At 39.0% G+C, this 24,268-nt stretch overlaps 1 protein-coding gene across 1 annotated transcript in view; it reads right to left on the bottom strand.

Moving 5' to 3' along the window:
• Positions 1-24,268, bottom strand: part of VAV3 (vav guanine nucleotide exchange factor 3) — a 404,297-nt gene that overhangs the window by 209,296 nt on the left and 170,733 nt on the right. Inside the window, exons 3-5 of the mRNA XM_007977771.3 lie at positions 7,334-7,392; positions 5,153-5,218; positions 561-669 (exon numbers count right to left, since the gene is read on the bottom strand). Of these exons, the coding sequence (XP_007975962.3) occupies positions 561-669; positions 5,153-5,218; positions 7,334-7,392 (234 nt within the window). The remainder of the gene's footprint in view (positions 1-560; positions 670-5,152; positions 5,219-7,333; positions 7,393-24,268) is intronic.

The raw sequence follows: 24,268 nt of genomic DNA, 5'->3' as shown, positions 1-24,268 counted from the left end.
GAATGTTCTGGATATATTAATGGCAGATAAGGTTTTGAGGGCTCATATTGGCTATGACAATATCTGAAACTAAATTTATAAATGAGTAGGAAAGCCAGGAGACTTATCATGAAACAAAAGAAAAATGGTACCTCATATTAACACTTACCAAATGTGAAGAAATACTCTTTAATATATATTTTATCTTATATCAAATTTAAAGGGAAAAATTTACCTGTGTTGTAAGAAATTTACTTTTATAAGAGCATAATTTCATGATTCCTTAAAATTCTATTCTACTACCGCCCTGCCATTATTTAGCTGGGTGGCACTTCATTTCTCTCTCAGACTTTGTTTCCTTACTAGCAAAATGAAAACATTAGACCAAAGATTCCCTATGGTTGTTTTGAACTCTGAAAGGCCATGCATATGTCTCCAAATGCAGTAACAAGTCATAATTATATAGTTATAAGCAAGCAAAGGTTAAAAAAATCCCAGCAGAGGTTACATAAATGATTATGTTAATTAGTCTTTCCTAATAAAATATTCAGAGCAACATTAAAAACAAGTAAAAGTCCTACGGGTTGATGTGCTTCCTCTGCCTTCATTAAGTCCTCATAGACTTCTCCACCTTCATCTTCCCCATAAACACAGTCATAGAGATCTTCTTCATCTTCCACAAGGGTTTCACTACAACACAGGATATGATATAAGGTCATTTTCTATTACGCAGTAAATGCAAGAGCTACAAATAGCCTACTGGATTTTAGTAGAAAGTCCAGAAAGGAAATAAAATGGAATTAGTGGGAAGAGTTCAAAAGGTTTACATTACAACTCTGTCCCTCTTAACAAGTAAAATGATAAGCAACTCGAGAATCTAACAATGAGGGCAGTGGCGGCTATCATTTACTGAGTAGTTACCATGTATAAGCACAAAAATAATTACTCACATATATTATCTTACATAATTCATCCAACATTAATTATCAGGTATGCATTATTATTTAATCCATTAAAGAGATGAGGAAGTTGAAAGACCAAAAGGCTATTTGACTTTAAAAATAACCCAGCTAGTCACCAGCAGATCCAATATGTAAAACCGAGTCTCTCTTAACTCTTGAGTGTTTTACCCACTCTATCATACTGCCTCCCACTTTTCGTATTTCAAGACCTTAGTTTCATCAACTGTATTAAAGGGTATAATATGGAGAAGATAGGAGAGTTACATTGTATCTAATATGTCATAAGTGGTCTTATAAAAGCATGTTACTGCAGTGTTATAATCAGCATCTAATCCAGTGGTTTTCAAACCATGCTCTTTCAAGCCCATTCAGAGGAAACCCACCAGTCCCCCATCAACCAGACCCTTCCTCTATCTGTTTTATATCTCAGAGCCATAACTAAGGTAACAGACAGACATAGGATACTGGAGCAACCAGACTTGGTGAACACTGAGAATAAGGGGAGAGAGAAGGAACAAAGAGGAACGAACTTTCTACTCTGGGACACTAGGGAGATGGTGAGCCATATTGGCAGTGACATAATTTCCGTACTGAGGGGTTTACGCAGGCAATCTGGCCAGAGAACACTAGGGCAGGTAAATCGGTTTGCACATTCTCTGTACCACATCAAAGGATAGGAAGGTCTGGTGAGTTCATGAGGGAGCTGAGATATAAAATGATGAAAAGACAGCTTCTGCATTGGAGGGGATCCTGTTCTGAAGAAAAATAGACTGAAATTCATTTATCTGGCACTCCTAATCCCAGCACTCCTGCTTCTGATCCCTAATATCACCAGCCCTGCAAAAAAAGTCAACCTTGCTGAGGCCCTACATTTGACTACTTCCCATGACAGTAAAGGAATGAATCATAAATTCACACAGACTTTTCTCTATTGTTGTTGTTGTTGTTGTTGTTGTTGTTGTTGTTGTTGTTAGGGGAGGGGGAAAGAGTCTCACTCTGTTGCCCAGGCTGGAGTACACTGGCGCAGTCTCGGCTCACTGCAGCCTCTGCCTCCTGGGTCCCAGCGATTCTTCTGCCTCAGCCTCCTGGGTAGCTGGAATTACAGGCAAGCGCCATCATGCCCAGCTAATTTTTGTATTTTTAGTAGAGACGGGGTTTTACCATGTTGGCCAGGGTCTTGAACTCCTGACCCCAGGTGATCTGCCCACCTCAGTCTCCCAAAATCTTAGGATTACAGGCGTGAGCCACCACACCTGGCCGACTTTTCTCTATTTTAAGACCTGTAAGAATGACATGCATGTCTGAGTGCATGCGTGCATGCAAGTGCACAACTGCAAACACACACACAAGACTGGTCTAGAACTGTTTGGCTTTTGTTATTCAATCCTATACTAAAGCTGCTTTTCTTGCTAACAGCTTAGTCAACAATTTCTGATTTCTGAGCCAGGAAAGAAAAAAGCTGTGATATTTTTCAAATGGTCAATAAATCAACAACAATCGACATTAGCTTTCCTGTCTTAGGGCCACCTACATACAGGCATGTCTGGCACCCTGATACTAAAAGGACACTGTACAGTGTGGTCATTACCTGCCCTCTCCACTCCACTGTGTGGCTTTCTCTCCAACTTAGGAAACAATGATTGCCTCCACAATAGGGACCAGACCAGTATTTATTCCAAGGGCTTCCCTTTGGGTGATTTCAGTCCCAAAAGTTAGAGTTAAGTATCTTTACCCATAGAAATTGTAACAAAGCTGAGAATAAAAATCAAGCTATCACTGCAAACTCAAAACCAAGCATTTCTAGGGATAATAAATTTGCTTTTTTTTTTTTTTTTTTTTTTTTTTAAGATAACCCTACTTTGCCTCTTATCCCAGAACTTTGGGAGGCCAAGGTGGGTAGATTGCTTGAGCCCAGGAGTTGGAGAACAGTCTGGGCATATTAAATAAATAATTTTTTTTTAATCCCGCAAATACATTTGGACCTTCGGCCACCAGGTAGAAATTTAAAGCAGACTGCCTCTCACAGAGCAAGGGCTGGCATCTCAGAGCAGCCAATTCAGGAAACCAGTTGGCATCTCAGGAAGCCCAATTCAGTTTTCTCCAAATTTAGCTAGGAACACATCCTCACTGGATTTATCCTGACATCAATTCTGCCTAAAGAACATCAGTGAAAAGAACAAGACGGGGAAGCTATAAAAATTTATAGGTGTAAGTCACCACTGGTATGGGTTAAAAAAGAATATTGGCTGGGCGTGGTGGTTCATGCCTGTAGTCCCAGCACATTAGGACACCGAGGCAGGTGGATCACCAGGTCAGGAGTTCGAGACCATCCTGGCTAACTCAGTGAAACTCTGTCTCAACTAAAAATTAAAGATTAGCTGGGCGCAGTGGCAGGCACCTGTAATCCTGGCTACTTGGGAGGCTGAGGCGGGAGAATCACTTGAACCCGGGAGGCGGAAGTTGCAGTGAGCTGAGATCATACCACCACACTCTAGCCTGGGTGCCAGAGCAAGACTCTGTTACCAAAACAAAAACAAAAACAAAAACAAAAAAATATATATATAGCATCACAGCACTAGAAATTAAACATTCTCCTTACTTTAAACAATCTGAGTACATTACCGATAATCTTAGTCACTTTATGATGATTACAACCAATTCAGTAAAACAACTGGTACTATCTTGCTTACTATTGGTGAGTTCTTAGAGATTTTAAGAGATAAGAAACTATTCTTAATAGATATTTAAAATATAAGACTGAAAGGTCACTCTGAAGACCACCTACCCTGGAAAGAGCTGCTGGCCATCCATCCGTGTGGCTGCAGTAGGCATGCTCACCCCCTCTGCTCTTCTACTAAAAGCTCTGAGAGGGGCAAGTCAGGGTGTACCTGGAAGTTGGGGCTGTGACTAACAAACTCTGCTCTAGAATGAGAGGTGTCTGGGTTCAAATCCAAAGATTATAATTTACTAGCAATATTACCTTCAGCAAGTAACTAGACTTTTCAAAATTCAGTTTTCTCACTTTCAAACTGTGAAGATATAATAACAACCTAGTAATATTGCGGTATTACATAAGATAGTGCATATAACCTGGTTAGCACACAAATGGAAACTCAGTAAGCTCTTATTATTATTGCCAGCTAATCCCTGGCAAACAGTAGATGCTAGATGCAATTTTGACTTGTTAATTTAGAAAACAAATACTTATTGAGTACCTACTATATGCCAGACACTGTGAAGTTCTAGGAATACAGCCATGAACAAGGCAAAGTCCCACACCTCACAAAAGTTTACCTTCTAATGAGGAGACACAATAAATGAAGCAAACCAAGACTGTCTCAGGCTTTGGCAAATGCTGTAAAAACACAGCAATGTGAGGGGGTGGTGGCAATTTTAGACAGGGTAGTCAGAGAAGGCCTCTTTGCAGAAAGAAATCTGAGCAAAGACTTGAATGCTGAGGGGTCAGTCAAATAGGCAGAAAGAATAGCAGGTGTAAAGGTCACAAAGCTAAAACAAGCCCAGTGTGTTGGGTGTATGAGGAAGGATCGGTGAATGAATGGATGAAGTTCCATAGCATTTGAATCTGTCTTGGGGCATAATCTATTTCTTATTATGATTCCTTGCAAACATGCCTGATCTATGTCATCAGTTCCTTGAGGAGTAAGGATCATGCTTATATTTATTTGTAATCTGTACAAGTCACTCAATCAGCAGAAGATAATCGGCTGCAAGGACCTTTTGCCTCTCTTGACTATTAAATAATAAAGCCCAAAAGGATTCTCTGTTCAGAATAAACACCATCTACTAAAACATCCCGAATAGCTCCAGCCCACACTTATCTCTCCCTTCCTTGAACTTATAAGGCATGCACTGTGTGTCCCACAACTCCAGCAGCAGATTCTGTTTGTTTTAAACTGTTCCCTAATTGTCCAACTCCAATTTTATCTACTACTTCTGTTATAACTTTGAGAAACTTTGAAATTTTACTTCATTAGACTAAGTTTCTTTATTCTTCATGGGGACACAAAACAGGAACTAAAGACCAATTGAAGTACATTTTCTTGTAAAGCTTTCCATCGCCAGTTTAAGGTTAATCAGGAATTAAGCCACTTTTCCTCCTTCAGATAGCTTACTTCAACATCCACAGTTAAAACCCACAATGGACGCATAAATTGGCAGTGGCTAAATTTCGCTCAAAATGTTCAACATACTCTATTAAATCAGGAAGGCCTTTGTAGACGTCTTCATCGTTAATGCTTTCTTCCGTTGGGAAAGGCCTAGGAAGCGGGGGAAAAAAAAAACATGAGTCAATGAGCAACAATCAGGCTGGGCATTTATTTCTCACTAAATATGAAAGTTGTCTGATGCCAAAATGGTCAGATCAGTCACCATGTCTACCAATGTCTAGGGCTTTCCCTAAAGTGCTCAGTGGCTGTGTCTGTGTCTGGGGTTCCCCGAGGGAGGCTGTAACACCTGCCACCTGAAATCATCTGAAGCAATTACAGCGGGTCACCACAGTCACACATGCAGGGGGTCATAATAACGTGCTTATCTGATCTCCCACTTGCCATAAACCTGCAGGGTCATCTCACCCACTGAAGCACCCCAAGTCAGACAACAAACAGCTGTGCATGTACCCTTGCCTTCAGCACCCTCTCTTTTCAGCTATGGGATCTGATAACAAATAATTTGGTAACAATCATCCTTCCACGGCTCCGTTTGCTAATGTAGATGAAAACTAGTGGAAGACCAAAACATTGTGCCCTTTACATATACAGTCATTGACCCTCAAATTTCTGCTCAGACTTTAAGGTATTTAAGCTGTATTTTTTATTTTCATTTCTTAGACAAATGAGTCAACCAGACTTTGGGAAGAACAGAGTGTTTTCTTTGTTCCCTATTCAAGAAAATTGCACTTTAATGTATCTCCTATTCCCACTGTGTGGCTTCTTTGTTTGCATAATGGTACTATGTCCTCTGTTCATAACACCAGTATACTGCCCTAATTTATGTCTAACAAAATCACAGGAAGTATACTGTGCCAAAAATTCTATTCTTTTCAGGCAGCCAGCATATCACATGTTTCATTAAAACAAGAGGATCCATCAAAATAATAAATAAGCTTTAAATAATTACTAGTTATATTAAAAAGCAGAGTTTCACATTGACTTATGGATTAATTTAATACTGAAGACATTTGAGGAGACTAGGTTTTTCAAATAAATCAGCGTGTGAGAAATGTAGTCTCAAAATCATTTTTTACAAATTAAGGCACATTTTATTATGCAAGTTCATCGTAGAAAATATAGAGAAAAATTAAAAAGGAGAAAAATCTTCTGACTTAATTTTTTCAGAATTGAGAATACATAAGAATGTGATGCTTTTAAAAAACGTTTACATATAATAACATAAAATACATATTTACATGGAAGGTATGAACGTATTGAAGAGCAAATTAGGAGTTGAACACTTATCCAGCTGACAGACCAAATACATAGAAAGCTGCCAAATTCATGGCCCATTTCTGAGAAAGGTCCGGTACCAGCAGGGCATCTTCCCTGAGCTCACTGTGCTGTGTAGCCAGTGCAGAGAATCCCGCTAAGTCCTGCTTGGATCCTCTCCCTGAGAATGTGAATGTGAGCTGGACACAGAAAAATGGCTGTGATGGCTAGAGACAGAAATATGGAGCACTGAATAAAGAAGGTAAAAAACAAATCCATTCCATTTCCATGAAACCTGGCTGTGTAGAGACTATTTTTCCTTGTTTCCTCATGTTACTTATATAATACATCTTCACTGACTGATCTAACTTAAGTATGTAGTATCTGAAACAGAAAAGGCTCAACACAACGTACACATCTATATTTTTATGCTTATCAACTGCATAATACTCCATTGCAAGGAGATGCCATACTATATTTAACCAATTTACGTCCAGGTTTTTAATTTACTACTGAACTTTCAATACACATTCTTGTGCACATGTTTTACACTTGTCTGATTATTTCTTAAACTCCTAAAAGCTATGAGTTATTATGTTCTACTCTATAGGAAAAAACAAATTACAGTATCTTTTAAAATATTTATTTACTTAAGCATTTGTGTCTACTTTAATGAATCATATCTACAGAAATGTTAGAGGAAAGTTAAAAAAAAAAAAAAAAAAAAAAAAAAAACCACACCAGTGACAGTCACCTGTGAATTTACAACAATGTTTAGCCAATGCGTTATTCAATTAATTTCAAATGTGTACGGGATACTTACATACCAGGCACACTTCATGAATGAGACATAGTACCTGTGTGCAAGGTGCTTCACAAATAGTAACCATTTAATAATGAATCATTACACTGAACTCAGTGGGACACATGAACAATGAAAACAGAGCTTACCTGATTCCTGTGGCCAACGCTATAGGTGTTCGAGAAAGTCGTGATAATGTTTCTATAACCTGAGAAAAGAGGAAAATACTAATTACACATGTAGTTCAGAAAAGATAAGATTTCTTTTTCCAAAACTTTTTCAATCTAATATTAACCATAGCAGCAGAAACATAAATTTGCAGATGTCAAAGATGTCCAGAATGAGAAGGGCAGTGATTGGGAAGTATAAACACCTAGATTATAATTTTGTTCCTTTCTTTATTACTTTTAGCAGATTACTAACCCATTTGAGTTCCAGATTCTTTATGAGTATAACACAAAGTTAGCCTGGGTGACCCCAAGCAACTTCTCTCTCTACTTTTACAGAATCTGAAAGATTCTGGAAAGCTGTATTCTCCAGTATAGTACCCACTAACCACATGAGGCTATTTAAATTAATTTAAATTTTAAAAACACAAATCCCAGTTCTGCAGTTGCACTAGCCACATTTTAAGTGTTCAGTAGCCACACACATGTGGCCACTGTAATGAACTACACAGTGATCAAAAATTTCCATCATCACGGAAAGTTCTATTGGACAGTCCTGCTATATAGCAAAGCAGGTGAGAGTGTGGGTGGGCTCTTGGGCCAGACCACCTGAGTCTAAATCCTCAGTTTACCATTTATCGGCCAGGTACCTTTGGGCAAAATACTTAACTTCTCTGAGCTTTTGTTTCATCATCTAGGTAATGCCTACAATAATAGGTAGATTATTAACAATCACTACATTATCGTGAGGATTCAATAAGCTAGCACGTAAACTATTTAAATAGTAGCTATTCTGTTTAATCACCAACTTTAAGGAAATTGCCTTAATTTAATTCTGAGTGTTTTCAGAAAAAGTTTTCTAAATTAACCTTAATTCTGCTTCAAAGATTCCTTATGAAGATCTTCAGTACCTAAACCTAAATGTTAAATGTGCCCTGCTAGCAACTTCACCCTTCCTTCAATCTTTTGTCGTAAGATTGTCTCTTTCCAAGACTTAGTGAGAAAGCCATTTATCTAAAATGTATTTTTCTCATCAAGTTTGTTCTTGTTTGTTTATTTCTTTTTTGAGACAGAGTCTCACTCTGTTGCCCAGGCTGGAGTACAGTGGTGCCATCTTGGCTCACTACAACCTCTGCCTCCCAGGTTCAAGCGATTGTCATGCCTCAGCCTCTGTAGTAGCTGGGATTACAGGCACACATGACCATGCCTGGCCAATGTTCGTATTTTTAGTAGAGATGGGGTTTCACTATGTTGGCCAGGCTGATCTCAGACACCTGGCCTCAAGTGATCCACCTGCCTTGGCCTCCCAAAGTGCTGGGATTACAGGTGTGAGCCACCTTGCCTGGCCATAAAGTCTATTTTTATGATAATAGATATAATGCATCCTAAGTCTCAAAATTTTAACCAAAAAAACTTAAAGAGGTTCTACCATAAGGCTTATTCAGAATGATAGTAAAAAACGAGAAAAGGCAAAAATCTGTTTCCAAATTAAGGTAATCTAATTCCTTACTTCAGAGACAGGAACATAAAAATGAAGTCTCCAGCACTCTGTAGAAGGTTCATGAGAGTACTAGCCACACATACACTTACATCTCACCCACTTCAGGAAGTGGTACCATATATATATGGTTGTAGTTAGAAACTCCTGGCTTTGGAGTAAGAATACTTGGAACCCTGACTCACGAGTTTTCAGCTATGCTCACCTTTACTAGCCTCTGTAAAATGCAGACAATAGCTAACTGCTTCATGGAGTCACAGAAAAATTAAATGCAATCATGCCCATCATATGCTTAACTCAGTAAATGTGAATTTTTATTACCATGTAAAATAACGTTATTATACAAAGATAACACTTAATTGAATTACATATAGATGATAATGTATTGCATTCTTAAAAACTGCAAAAAGGGTACATTTTAAGTGTTCTTATTACAATAAAATATATGTGATGTAATGCATATGTTAATTAGCTCATTAACCATTCCACAATGTATACATATTTCAAACCAACATGTTACACGAGATCAAAACATACAATTTTTATTTGTTAATTTTTTTAAAAAATTAAGAAAATTTGTTACACAAACAAAAGAGAAGGGAGCAAAACTCTTTAGGATGGTTCCAAAGGGTTTGAAAGAAGCAAAGGACATGGTGACTAGATGAGCTAATTTACAGACCCCAAAATTCTATATTCTAACTCTAGCCCCCTGCTGTGACACTAGAAAAAGAAAAGGGCAATACAATTGAAACCCTTCATGCAGTTTCTTCCTGGTTAACTATGTTGAACATCTAATGTCAAAACATACACAACCAATCAGATAAAACTTGATATCCATTAATTCCCCATAATAAAGACAAAGCATTGTCAGTGAGTTCGTAAATTCAGAAGATCAAGAATGAATATTAACACATTTATCAAAATTCGCTAATTCAAAATAAAAATAGTTGCTTGCTAAAATACCAAAATTATTCACTATTAGGCAAAAAGTCTAACTTTGGGGAGGTTCTGGAATAATCAGTACAGTATCCAGACCCTTGAATTAACTATATTGCTTTACTTTAGCATGCATCTTATCCTAATATATCACTATTAGAAAGCTATGGGGTGAAATCTGCCTCTGATTTTAGTTTACACTGTGATCCCAGCATATATCACTACTTAATAACAAGAAAAATAGCAATAGCAGTACTACAGCTATGTCTTTTATTATTACTATTCTATTACGTATTTTATATAGCAATGCATTTTACTCCTCAGGGATATTTTCTACAGTAACTACAATGTATCTACAAAATTAGAATGCATTTTCTATTCCTTTTCCCCCACCAACAACCAGAACAATAACAACCCCTCCCCTACACACCGCCTCTCTCAGAAAATTATAGCTTGATTTTTTTCATGAGTGTCCACTAGAGGGAGCCAGATGATAGTCTATTAGTTTAGCCCTGAATGGACTGTGTTTTATAAGGACAAACATTTCTGAAAATCAACAAACTGAGACCAACTCCCATTTTCTGCTTAACAGGGGTTATTTATTACTATTCACTAATAGAGAAATAACAAATATACAAATTCAGCAGATAAGGAGGAATGGAAAGACAGCATGCAGCATATCCTAAAGTGAGTCTGAGAACTGGCACTCAGTTTTGGGTCTATCCTATTGTACATTGAGTCCATCCGTTAACTCTACATTTAGCCAAAGCAAATAAAGACTGTTTAGTCAATGTGGTGTTTTTAGAACAATGGGTATTCTATAAAGGCGGAGAGTATCCGGATCTGGAATAGACAAGTATACAAACTAATGCCAGATTCTTAAATTCTCTTTGTGGGGATTCTGACTTGTCATTGGAAACACCCATTCAAGAACTTTTACAAAAGAAAACATATCTAAGGACACTAAGAAGACTATTTTCCTGCAATGTATTAATTTCTAACTTGTTACCACAAAATAATAGGAAATTCTGAGGTACATTAACTCGCAGAAACAGACATAGCTAGTAAGAATATCTGGAAGTCAATAGGCCAACAATCAACTAGAGTAAATCTATGTCATGAATTTTCTTTCTTTCCTTTTGTCTATCCCTTGGTGAGTAAGAAGAGTGGCAGCTGTCAAGAAATGAAAATGATCCTGGATAACATAAATAAGAGCTATTTTGTGAGGCAGGTGGGAAAAATAGACAAAGGGTTCTGCAAACCTGCGTTAGAAGGGTGGCTTACATTCCAGAAGCTAGGAAGGACCATTGAGAAAGTGTGGGAAGGACAATCACCGGGTGAAAACTGCATTTTTAAAGTAAAGTGAAGGGTAGACTGGGGTAAGAGGACATAGGGAACAGACAAGGGGCCAGGAGACCAACAGAGGGGGCTGTCTCAGCCATCCAAGTGAGAGGTGAGGCACTGGAACCAAGATGGCTACAGGAGAGACAGGCAAGCAGTGGAAAGGAGAGGAGTGTTCAGGAATAGTAGCTGATGCTGTGTGAGGGCTAAAGGAAGAAGAACCCAGGATGACCTGGGCAAGCTGTCAAGGCTCTGGAGGTGGCCAGCCCCAAGGTCGCCTACCGGGAAAGCCTCCAGGATGCTTGCAGGCAAGAAGGCTTTGTTCTCTCTGTGTCTTCTACGTGGTGGACACGTACCATCCTGAACCAAGTAAGGCCACCCACTCCTCCAGGGAGCCTTCTCTGGCCCCTGGTCTGTGTCCCATTTGTGTCCCCATAGGACCCCAGACGTAACTGTGCTGTAGCATCTATCACCTCATTTAAAATGAAAATTTATTGGCTTTTTAAAATATTTCAGGCCAGGCTTGGTGGCTCACACCTGTAATCCCAGCACTTTGGGAGGCCGAGGCAGGTGGATCATGAGGTCAGGAGATTGAGACCATCCTGGTTAACACGGTGAAACCTCGTTTCTACTAAAAATACAAAAAAAAGAAAAAAAAAATAGCCAGGCATGGTGGTGGGCACCCGTAGTCCCAGCTACTTGGGAGGCTGAGGCAGAAGAATGGTGTGAACCTGGGAGGCGGAGCTTGCAGTGAGTCGAGATTGTGCCACTGCACTCCAGCCTGGGTGACAGAGCGAGACTCTGTCTCAAAGAAAAAAAATTTTTTTTTTCCCAAAGGAATACATGTTTACTTTGTCAGACTGAAATAACACAGTAATACATAAAAGATGCCCCTCATACAACTCCTCTCTCTTCTGCCTAAACAGGACCACAGCTAAAAATCTGGTGTGACTCTGGCATAATTTTTCTTTTTTCCTTTGCTTTATTAAGTAATGTATTCCTACTACACAGATTTTTCTGTAGCATGCTTTTGTCATTAACAATAAAGCAGAGTCATGTCATATGTATCCATCTACTTTATTCATTTTAGTGCCATGTAACATTTCAGTGTACATAAATAGCAATGATTTAGCCATTCTCTTGCCAATGAGCTTTTTCAACATTTTTCTGCAAAATCTGCAATTATTTTTCTTGCCAAAGATCCTTTCAATTACGTGCAGGTATTGCTATATGAAAGACTTTTAAATGACTAGGACAAAAGGCATGATATTCAATATATTTACATAAATATTGCTTCAATATGAAAAATATATGCATAAATTTAGACACCCCTGAAGAGTATATAAAAACATAAGCCGTGCCAGTGATCTGTTCGTTGGTCTTTCAATCTGACAATGGAAAATTCCTTAAGGGCAGGAAAATAAAAGTGATTCTTCACTGTTGTATTTCCATCACCTAGTTCACATCCAGGCTCATAGCAACCACTTAACACAAAAAAATATTTCTGGCTCAAACAAATAAAAGTAATACCTTGCTAAATTGTTTTAAAGATTAGGGATAATAGGTGTCCAGATATGTAAAGGGTTCAACCTGGCACAAGTGGGGAATGAATAATTGAAGAATCCATTGTGAAAATTAAACATTAAATATGAGAAAGTGTTGTCTATTTACTCAAACCGAGAGCCAACAAACATACTGACATGTTCCCCTATGAAACATTTTCAACCAATGATGATTTTTATTTTGTTTAAGCTCTTTATTTTTATCGTCCCTTAGTCAATTTAAAAACCACAAAATAAAACAGTTTTTGAAGACAGAATGGTGATACTGTACACTGATAAAACTACCCATTTTAAACTATTCTCTTCATGAGACATTCCGGCAAATGTCCACTCTGCTTCTCTAGCATATCAGTGCTGTTGATGTTACTGTAATTAAAACAAGTCATCTATGCAGGAGCAGTATGTTATAGCTACTTTTAAGGTCCTGCGTTAAGAAAGCTACAGCCATAGTAACCAGAGGAAGCCATGAGACCAACATGCAGGTCTGCCAAAAAGTTGCTAATCAATTATGGATTTATCTTCTTGAGTTCTCTATTCTGAAGTTTCACCTCTTAACCCATACCAGACCCAAATGGAAAGGCTGGGTTTAATAACAACAACCTGGGTTCAGAAGGAATTCCGAGGGAAAAGGTACTTGCAGGGAGGTGGGCTCTGCAAGGGCAATCAGGCAGCTTCATGCTTGAGCCCCAAATGCAAGATGAGCTTAGGGGTTCAAGAAGGGGTCCACAGCATCACATCCCTACAGCATTAGGTTGCCATCTAGCAGCAGAGGCTCAAGGCACAGATGCTGCATCCTGGTTCCTGAAGGCTCAGAGCAAGTACCCTGTGGGGTTGTGGAGAAAAACTTGGGCCCCGGAAGAGGAAACCGGGAGTGTGGGCATGAGAGTGCTGGATGGAGAAATTCAGGCAGAAGCATGATCTGTAGACCAGGTCAACTGCAAGCCAGAGGCATCCCAGAGACTTGGTACTACCCGGGCATCCCAGACATGAGGTTCTCTGACAATGAAGCCTAATTCTAAACCAGACCAGATGGTAAATTTCAGAGTAACAACATGTTTCACCTGAACTCTCCTAGGAAATCAACAGAACTCATTATTGTAATTTTCTTTGAAACTCTAATTTCACACAGTAAATTACCCCTATTAGGATACACTGCAGCTTAGTGTCACTTCCAGTAACACATCTTAGAGATTTCCTGAAGCACCTGCTTGTTGCTTTGATCTGTGGGATGCTGTTGAAAAATGTCCTTAGCACCTCCTCTATGGGCAAAGCGAAGAAGTACAGCCAGATAAGATCAACAAAACATTTCTATGTCAGGAAAACTGTAAACTATGGGAAATGCATTTCCATTGTTCAAGAGAGTAGAGTATCTATATAGCTTAAATGGATCCAAATTATAGTTTGTGCTGTCCTTGGTTACAACTGTAAATTTAAGAATTATTCTATACTTACTATTTTTTGAATCTTCAAAAGTGAAACTACAGAGAACAAGAAATTCCTTTAAAAAAAGTCATATACTGGCCCAATTAGAAGTGCAGGCTCAGAAGTTAGATTTTCTGGGTTCAAATACCAGCTCCATCTCTTACAAGCAAGGTAAGGACGGGAGTTAAGATGATCAATGCTCTGGGCCTTCGTTCCCTTACCTAAGAAATTACAATTAAAACATCACTTATCAAACAAGTTTATTTTCAGAGTTAAAGAGGTGACAGACAGACAGATATATGCACACAGAAGAATGTCCTATACTTCTGCTGCTATTTCCTAACGTCATCATCACCTTTGTTGTCATTGTCATCAGCCTCATCATCATTGGTAAAGTCAGATTTGGTCTTCAGAAAGTACTTCAGAAAACAAAATATGAGCGTGAACTCACATAGAACTGAAAGAATTCTAAGAAGGGAGAGTACACAGGATGGGCTCAGAGAAGCCACACCTCTCTACTCCAAATAAACACAAAAATCTGTGTAACTAGGGTGTGTTTGTTCACAGCAATTTCCAGACAAGTCCGTTAGCTGAATGCCTATGCCCAGGCCCCACAACTCTATCTTATACAGAAATTCTAAAGATACCATGTTTTATTCAGTGGTGATTCATTATTTTAAGTTATAGATCCCTTTGAGAGTATGATGAAAGCTCTCACTCATTTACTCAAAAAATTAAACCCACTATTTACACACACACACACACACACACATACACACACAAAGTCTGCATCGAATATCAAGAAATCCAGGGACCTCTGAAGGACCATTTATGGACTTTTCAGATTCTCACTAAATCTCTAAATCTCTTCCTTTGCTTATCAGAATACCACAGCCCAGAAAAACTAGCCTGCCCCAGGTCAAACAACTGATAGTAGCAGGGTTAGTATCAGGTCCCTTTTCTTCTGTCCTGGTTATTGCTCTTTCCACTTCACTACCCTTTCTATAAGTTTCTTGTATTTACTGAACACTTCATTCTGTGCTAGATACACCAGATACACATTCCAAAAGCTGCACGGAACAAAATGAAGATACAATGCTTCCTGCTCTCAAAAAACCAACAGTCTATTAGGAAAGACCATAACAATGAAGGGTACTGAGGGAAAACACAGACTAGTATGACAAGCAACATCTGAAGCCCAGGGGAGACAGCAAGGCCAGCTGCACCCCTTGGTGGGCAGAGGCAGCTAGAGAGGTTCAAAGGCATCTTTAAAAGAGGTGATCCTAGTCTGCATCTTGATGGGCACCTGGACATTTGCCAGACTCTCTTTCTTCAGGTTAATATAGGTTTCATGGGCAAGAATGACCAGTCTCTGGCCCACCCCTCCCATCATCATATCGCACTCCAGTGAGAATACTTGTGTATTCTAAGCAGATTCACTTGCACCTTATTCTCTGAGAAGCTTTTTGTAGTTGCCATTTTCTGAATGATATAGTTCTTATTTGATTAAAGGTAGATATTTTTCAGATTCTGAGAGAAAGTCATTGAGCAAATTTTTTCTAAAGCAAACAGACCTGCACTTGCCTCATTAGGCATTTCCACACCACTATGGTCCTGCCATCTCTGCCTTCTTGACCTCAGCACTCTGCCTCTGAAGACCCCAAACAGAGCATCTTTTCCTCCCAATCTGCTTTCCCCCCGCATTCCCAATGACCCCACAATCCCACTCCTCTCCTGCACTTGGGGAAACTTTCTGGACATAAGTGCCAGGTCTAAATCCTATCAATCAATTCATCCTTTTCAGACTCTTTCAGATCCAATCCCTTCTCTCCTCCCATGCCTCTGCTATGTCTCGGCCCTCTCTATTTCTTGCCTCAATTATTGGAACAGCTTCCAGTATGTCTCCAGGCCTGCAATTTCACTCCCTTCAATTTCATCCTCTACTTGGCTACCATAGAGGTTGTATGACATTTCAAAACTATTCATGTGATCATACCACCATTACCACCATGCCCGCCCCAAAATTCTTAAATGTAGAGTGCCAGTTACTTAGCAGTACGCTCCGAGGAGTCCCCAGGAGCTGCTGCCCTGCCCCTTCCACCCTCACTCTGCCCACTCTCCACACACTCCCATGTTCAGCCACACCCAACTGCTTTGCCTGCTGTGCTCCAGACAGACTCCAGGCCTACACACAGAAATTCCAGCAGAGCACAAAATTCACATAACTAAAATTTACAGATGCAGTTTCAAAATTAACACTTTCCCACTAAACAGCAAGCAGAAAAAAGCAAACTGGGACCAGCAATGCTAATTTTCTCACACCAAGTAAAAGATGGTAAGAAACTTTCCTCATACACTGTTTTACCATCCCCTGGTCCAAATAGCAAAGTAGATAAAACCTGGAACTCATCCATGCAGAATTAGCTGAAAGCCCAGTTTTCTAGTTAGAAATATTCCCTGCTCTGCCTAAATTTATGCTGGTCTGTTAGAGTGTGTTAAACTTAGTAGGCAAATGATAAAGAATTGTTTGTACACAACCGTAAAAGAAACACTTTCATTTTGAAAATGTAATCATATTTGCAAATCCTTCTCTGCCTTTAAGCAGAGTAGACAGAATAAGCTACAAAGATTACATGGCAATTTTAATATGTTCAATACCAAGAATGGGAATTTATTTACAGACTTTGTAGGTAAACATCAGTTACTCACTGAACCATTACAGTAGCAACTCCAGCAGAATGGCTGGGGATACAGCAGACAGCATCATCACCAGCTCATTGGAAAGCCACTGTAACTTTCACATGAACTCCCTTTGAATGGACATGCCCCATGTGCTCATGTCAGGCCAGAGGAGAAATTGTTGATGTGATCCAAAATAGAACTGGAGAGTTCTATATGACTTCAGGGACTTAGAAAGTTTAATGAATGCTCAGAGCTGCCCACAAATCACACAGCTGGGGCAAAGTCAACACATTTTCCAAACTCAGCTTGCTGTCAAAGTCACACAATGCACTGGCAAAGATCACTGCTTCCTGAATGTTGTCCATAGCTATTACCACTTTAAAGGATGAAATGCAGAAAGTCTCAGAAAGAAAAGGCCAGAATGATAGGATCTCGTCGTGGGGAACATTCCACAGATTTCCTGCCCAAAGATGTTCCATCTTTTGTCCCAGCGTCAGGACTGCTCAAAGAAAATCATGAAGCACCTGCAAACATTTCAAACCATCTAACAGAAGTTATGACTGCCTACCAGACTAGGAGAATACAATGACAGTCCTTAAAGTCTCTGTTCTGGTTGGTTTGGCAACAGCAGTCATTTCATATACTGCTTGAAAGTGCTTTCATATGTGACTGAACAAATGAAATGCACATAAATGAATTCATGATGCAAGAAATGTAGTTTCTAGACCAGAGCTAGTCAATAGAAATGTGTAAGTCACATACATAACTTAATATTTTTAAAGCCATATTAGAAAAATATAAAACCAAGTGAAAATAATTCTACTCATATAATTCAAGATACCTAGAATATTATCATTTCAACATGTCACCAATATAAAAATCAAGATATTTTAGCTTTTTTTATATTAACTCTTCAAAATCCCATGTATCTATTGCAGTTACAGCTCATGTGAGTACAGACTAGCGACAACGTGAGTGTTCACTAGCCACATGTGGTTAATAGCGACCATACTGGATGGTAGAAGTCTATACAAAACCCTTCAGAGTACCCAGAACACAATGGGAAGCAAAACAGATGCACACTGTTCAGGTGATAGAGTACAGCCTTGGTGTGAACCCAAGGCAACACAATGTAAAGGAGGAGATACATTCAAGGGCATTTCAGAGCATACTCAACTAGGGCAAGATAGACAACTACACAAACATGGTTGTGAGATGGCAAAGACCCTGGCTGAATGTTTGAAACACCTGTAGAGCTTTTGAAAAACACTAATGTCTAGACCTTACCTTCAGAGAATATGACTCAAATAGTCTGTGATGGGGCCTTAGCATTAGAATCTTTTTAAAGCTTTCCAGTGATTCTAGTATGCAGCCAGGGTTGAAAATCACAGGCTTGAATAGAATCCCTTTTTGAAACCCTGAGGTCCAAGAGAATCAGCTTGTTTTATTCCATTATCTTTGTTTGTTTTTTATTACACTTTATGTTCTAAGGTACATGTGTACAACGTGCAGGTTACATATGTACACATGTGCCATGTTGGTGTGCTGCACCCATTAACTCGTCATTTATATTAGGTATATCTCCTAATGCTATCCCTCCCTCCTTCCCCCACCCAACAACAGGCCCCAGTGTGTGATGTTCCCCTTCCCGTGTCCAAGTGTTCTCATTGTTCAATTCCCACCTATGAGTGAGAACATGCAGTATTTGGTTTTCTGTTCTTGTGATAGTTTGCTGAGAACGATGGTTTCCAGCTGCATCCATGTCCCTACAAAGGACACGAATTCATCCTTTTTTATGGCTGCATAGTATTCCATGGTGTATATGTGCCACATTTTCTTAATCCAGTCTGTTATTGATGGACATTTGGGTTGGTTCCAAGTCTTTGCTGTTGTGAGTAGTGCCACAATAAACATACATGTGCATGTGTCTAAAGCACATGTCTAGCAGCATGATTTATAATCCTTTGGGTATATACCCAGTAATGGGATGGCTGGGTCATATGGTACTTCTAATTCTAGATCCTTGAGGAATTGCCACACTGTCTTCCACGATGGTTGAACTAGCTTACAGTCCCACCAACAGTGTAAAAGTGTTCCTATTTCTCCACATCTTCTCCAGCACCTGTTGTTTCCTGACTTTTTAATGATCGCCATTCTAACTGGTGTGGGATGGTATCTCATTGTGGTTTTGACTTGCATTTCTCTGATGGTGAGTGATGATGAGCATTTTTTCATGTCTGTTGGCTGTATGAATGTCTTCTTTTGAGAAGGGTCTGTTCATATCCTTTGCCCACTTTTTGATGGGGTGTTTTTTTCTTGTAAATTTGATTGAGTTCTTTATAGGTTCTTATTTTAGCCCTTTGTCAGATGAGTAGATTGCAAAAATTTTCTCCCATTCTGTAGGTTGCCTGTTCACTCTGATGGTAGTTTGTTTTGCTGTGCAGAAGCTCTTTAGTTTAATTAGATACCCTTTGTCAATTTTAGTTTTTGTTGCCATTGCTTTTGGTGTTTTAGACATGAAGTCCTTGCCCATGCCTATGTCCTGAATGGTATTGCCTAGGTTTTCTTCTAGGGTTTTTATAGTTTTAGGTCTAACATTTAAGTCTCTAATCCATCTTGAATTAATTTTTGTATAAGGTATAAGGAAGGGATCCAGTTTCAGCTTTCTACTTATGGCTAGCCAGTTTTCTCAGCATCATTTATTAAATAGGGAATTCTTTCCCCATTTCTTGGTTTGTCAAAGATCATATGGTTGTAGACGTGTGGTATTATTTCTGAGGGCTCTGTTCCATTCCATTAGTCTATATCTCTGTTTTGGTACCAGTACCATGCTGTTTTGGTTACTGTAGACTTGTAGTATAGTTTGAAGTCAGCAAATAATTATTGAGTGCTTATGATTATCAGGCACTAGGTTAAGTGATTAGCTTTATATAATCTCACAAAACCCATGATTTACATATTTTAATTTTGAAATGAGAACTTTCTAAGGGTCAGAGAAGTAAACTGACTTCTAGGAGGATGGCAGGCAAATGACAACCTACATTTGAACCCAGCTTTCAATACTCAGATCTGCTAAAAGCAGACAATGCTGCCAGCACCTTTGGATTTGAACCTTTAATTATAATTTGACTTACAGCACTCATTAATCCTTGGATATCTTGAATTCCAAGGAATGTAAGTATTTCAATAGCTAACATTCCCCATCGTTCCACTGAACCCTCTGCTGGGTCTCAGGCCCTGTAAACAACTACAGCATCTACACTCATCTGTTGCGGACTTCACCATCACACTGCTAAAGCAAGTGTTGGGTTTTTTTTTTTTTTTACATTTTGCAAAAATAGAAACCTTAACTGTATTATTATAAGAAAATTTTTCAGTGTTAAAATACATTAAGTATTATGGAAATATAAATGCTGACCATTCACAGCCTAAAATAATTCCTTTAAAAATACAGCTCAAATCAGTGGCACACTGTAGCCTCAAACACATGGGCTTAAGTGATCCTCCCACCTCAGGCTCCTCAGTAGCTGGGACTACAGGTGTGCACCAGAAACAGTTACTATTACTGCAGCTAACAGCAACTATGCATATAAATTTCAACAGGTAACAAAGCCAGTAGTACTGTTTACCAGAGCGGGAAGGCCCATTACGTAATAGTGTTAATTGCTTAAGAAAACTTTATTAGTAAGTTAAGTCTGTAGCATATGGGTACAAATTTATGTAAAACAAAATGTCAAAAAATTCCTATGATCTCAGTTAATTCTAATCTATTTCCACATCGTATTTGATTGAAACTTAGGGACTTAGTGTTTAGGAGAAATAACTAATGTATATGTAAAATATTTTTGTACTATCAAATTGAATATGAAAGAAACAGTTAACACAATTGGACTCAGAAGTGTATGGTTGCTCCTAGAGGCTACCAGCTTGTACCCTCCTTCTGGTTTGCAATTAAGTAGACTGTAAGGAAACAGTAATGTATAATTCAATTATACATTATAATAATGTACAGGACATTACAGGACTGTAATGATATTCTGGTTTAAAAGTTATCTCTCTGTTTATCAGTACAAATATTTATATTATTTAAAATTTACCTCACCCAAACAAAAATGACAATGATAAACAAGGCTCATTATATGTTATACACACGCATGCACACATGTACACACACATGCCAGAATCAGTGGTGAGCATTTTACAGACACTACAGAATGCTCAAGACAACCTTAAGAACAGAATAATGACATTATCCTCATTTTAGAGACAGCTAAACTGAGAAAGAGAAAAGAAACTTGCCCATAGTCACCAAGGCAGTGAGTAGTAGGGTCAATACCTGCATCAAGGGTGATCTGCCCGAGAGTGTGTAACTAAAGCCACAAAACCCAAAACAGCCTGTCATGAGTGCTACATAAATTACAGAGCCAGGTAGGGCTATGAGAGTTGAAAGGGTGTCTGCATTCCACTCCGTCACCTTTTTACACTTGTCCTAATTTCTGACATTTGAAATATCACCTATCTATCTATCGTCTCCTAGAACGAGATCACAGGTTCCACGAGAGGAGGGAGTGTGTCAGCCTTATTCACTGCAGTATACGCAGCACCTAGACCACCACACGGCACATAGATGCTCAGTAACTACATCTGAACAAGGGAACGGCTGAGTGGCAGACACAATGCAAGCAAATACTTGGAGGTAAGGAGCTTGGATTCAGGATGAGGGATGTGACATAGAGTTGAAGTTGCAGGTTGGAGGTAGACAGTTTTAAACACCAGGCTAAGGGGTCTAGATTTTGTTATTTATGTTACGATGAGCCAATAAAGATTTTTTTAGCTGGAGAATGAACTGTCAAACAGGAGTATGTTAAGAACTCTAACTTAGTAGCTATATCAGAGAAACAAGCCTAAACTGAGGAAGTTGTTTTAAACAATAGTCAGCTCTGAACTGATCAGGGGGTAAATTTGGGAGATAGTAAAGGAAGCAGATAGGACATGCATTATGAAAAAAGGGATCAACTTGACTTGTGTACTGCTGGACACACCAAATTCCAGAGAGGCAGATCTAGCTTGAGCAAACTTTAGAAAATCTGATCTGACTCTAGTTAATTACTGCACAGAAGGTGCTTTGCAGAAGGATTAAATCCAGGCATTATTTAGAAATTTCATTCTGTTCCAGACGGGACCAAAGATAGCTCTGGCTGACAATGGTTGAAAACTGACCCAGAACCGTCAGGAATCTCAAAGATCTATGTCGAAGTGGGACATGCCACATCAAGTTAGCTACCCTGAACTGGTATCAGGCAAGATCCAGAAATCTGGGTTGGTCCAGGAGTAGCGTGGTTTCTACTGAGGAATTTGAAACTACTTGTGGTTTGTGTGTGCTGTACCACCCATGGGTCAGTACTAATAAAATCGGATTATGGAAATTAGCTTGATTTATCATTTTTTTCCTTCATCTTGCTTTTGCCCTTTTCAGCCTTTGCTGAGGACTATGGCCAATTATGATACATTTTTTCCTTTCAACCTACATACATTAAATTTAATCAGCTTTAAAAAATTCACTTGATTTTGATTAAGAAAAAAGCTTAAGAATGACTTTTATTTTGATTAATTTCATGTTGAGATTCCCTTCTCTCTTTCATTCTAAGGCTTTGCGGATTTTCTCTTAAGGAGTAACTGCAGTTGAATTACATAGCTATTTTTTGAAACAGTGTGATAAAATCTACTGCTTTAGGACTCTGTTACTTGTGGCCTTAAAATCCTAAAAGGAATTTCTACATTAGGAGCCCTGGAAGACTTTTTTTTTCTGGGTCTTGGGTATTTTGCAACAAACAAGGAACAGTTTTCAGTCATTAGCTCCTCTGAGTGTATGTGGTTAATCCAGGATCATTTGAATTTCCCTTAGGGTCTGAATATTTACCAAGAACTGGAACAGAGAAAATAATCCTCTCAACGGATGTAGATAAGTAGCTCAGCCCTAATGGGCAAAATGACACCAATGAGTGTGGGGTGTGACACTGTTGCACTAGGTCAGGAAGAGTACTCAGCATTGTTCTCTGACAGTTTTCCATGGTTATTTCGTTTCAGCTGAACCTCAGACGAAGTATTGCACCTAGAAGAATGGATACAGTTTACTTGACAAAAAGAGAGGAGGTCACTAAAGTCCCAAATTCCTTCATCAGAGTTATTTGGGGGCCACCATCCCCTTCTTTAGAAACTGCTTCTAAGATACTCTTGCCAGCCACTCTCTGAAGGCAGACAACAATGCTTGTTCTCATCCACCAAGCCAATTTGCCTCCTGCCAGTCTCCAGGAATGGAACAGAAATCCTGAATGAGGAAATATTTGTATACAGACGAAGTTACCAAGATAACTCACGTCTAAATAACTTAGTAAACTATGTCCTTTAAACCCTTGCCATAATGGCAACCTTAACATATCCTCGGTGCTATATAAAAACTCTTACGGGACTATCAAACAATGAAATTCTTTGGACAGAAAGAACCAGGGTAGATCTACCTTATATTGGCTTCTGGGCAGTGATATGTTGTGATCTAATTGTTAATACAATGTTTCTGTTTTGGTGCTATTGTCTGTTTTTATTGTCTTCTCTCTTAACCCATCTCCCCCGCCCCCCAACTCCCCACCCCCCAAAAAAATGAATGCCCTGTCAAAATATGGCATATGTAAGATGTTTTGGAATCTGAATCATCTTTTAAGGTTATTTCCCCCAGAGAATACTTGATAACAACCTGAATCAAGAGGGGAAACCCCCTTCAGGGGCAGCCCAGACTCAAACACTTATACCCAGTTATAAACATTTGCATAAGTTGTTAGGTCTTTAATAGTTTAGAAACAGAAATGTGAGCTGATGCAAAGAGCCCTATATAAAGAATATTTGAATCCTTTTGATTTGGCCAGAGGGACATTTTGACTTTCAAGTTTCAAAACAACCATTCTGATGAGGCCAGGTCAAAAGAGTTGAGCTTATTAGAAAGTAATGAACCGAAAGATATTCCTGACCCCATCAAATTCCTGATTCCCATACTGATCTCACCTCATTGCTAACGCCTATACCATTAAATCCTAACTCTCAGAGTTGAAGAAGACTGGGTAAAAGCTCAAGAGTGGGGTGACTGATTACTTGAATTACAGCAAAGTAAAACAGAAAAGCTTAATTTTCTTTCTTTTTTTTTTTTTTTTTCCAGGTCACATGAAAAAGTCCCTAGTATCAAACAGTATAACAAAGTGACTCCTTGGACAATTGCTTTGCCAATATGACTGCCTCAAAATGCCATGCAACCAGCATGAGACTGCACAGAGGTTCTAATCTTCGCTGCAGCCCTGACTTGCAGTGAGACAATGGCCAGGCCACATGCTCTTTGGGCCACAGGCTCTCATCTCTAAACTGAGTGGCATGGGTTATTTGGATCTCTAACCTCAACTCTACCCAACCAAGTTGCCCGGCTGCCTACTC

The sequence above is a fragment of the Chlorocebus sabaeus genome, chromosome 20, assembly GCF_047675955.1.
Source record: "Chlorocebus sabaeus isolate Y175 chromosome 20, mChlSab1.0.hap1, whole genome shotgun sequence".
Taxonomy (NCBI): Eukaryota; Metazoa; Chordata; class Mammalia; order Primates; family Cercopithecidae; genus Chlorocebus; species Chlorocebus sabaeus.
This window is presented reverse-complemented; position numbering and strand designations above follow the sequence as displayed.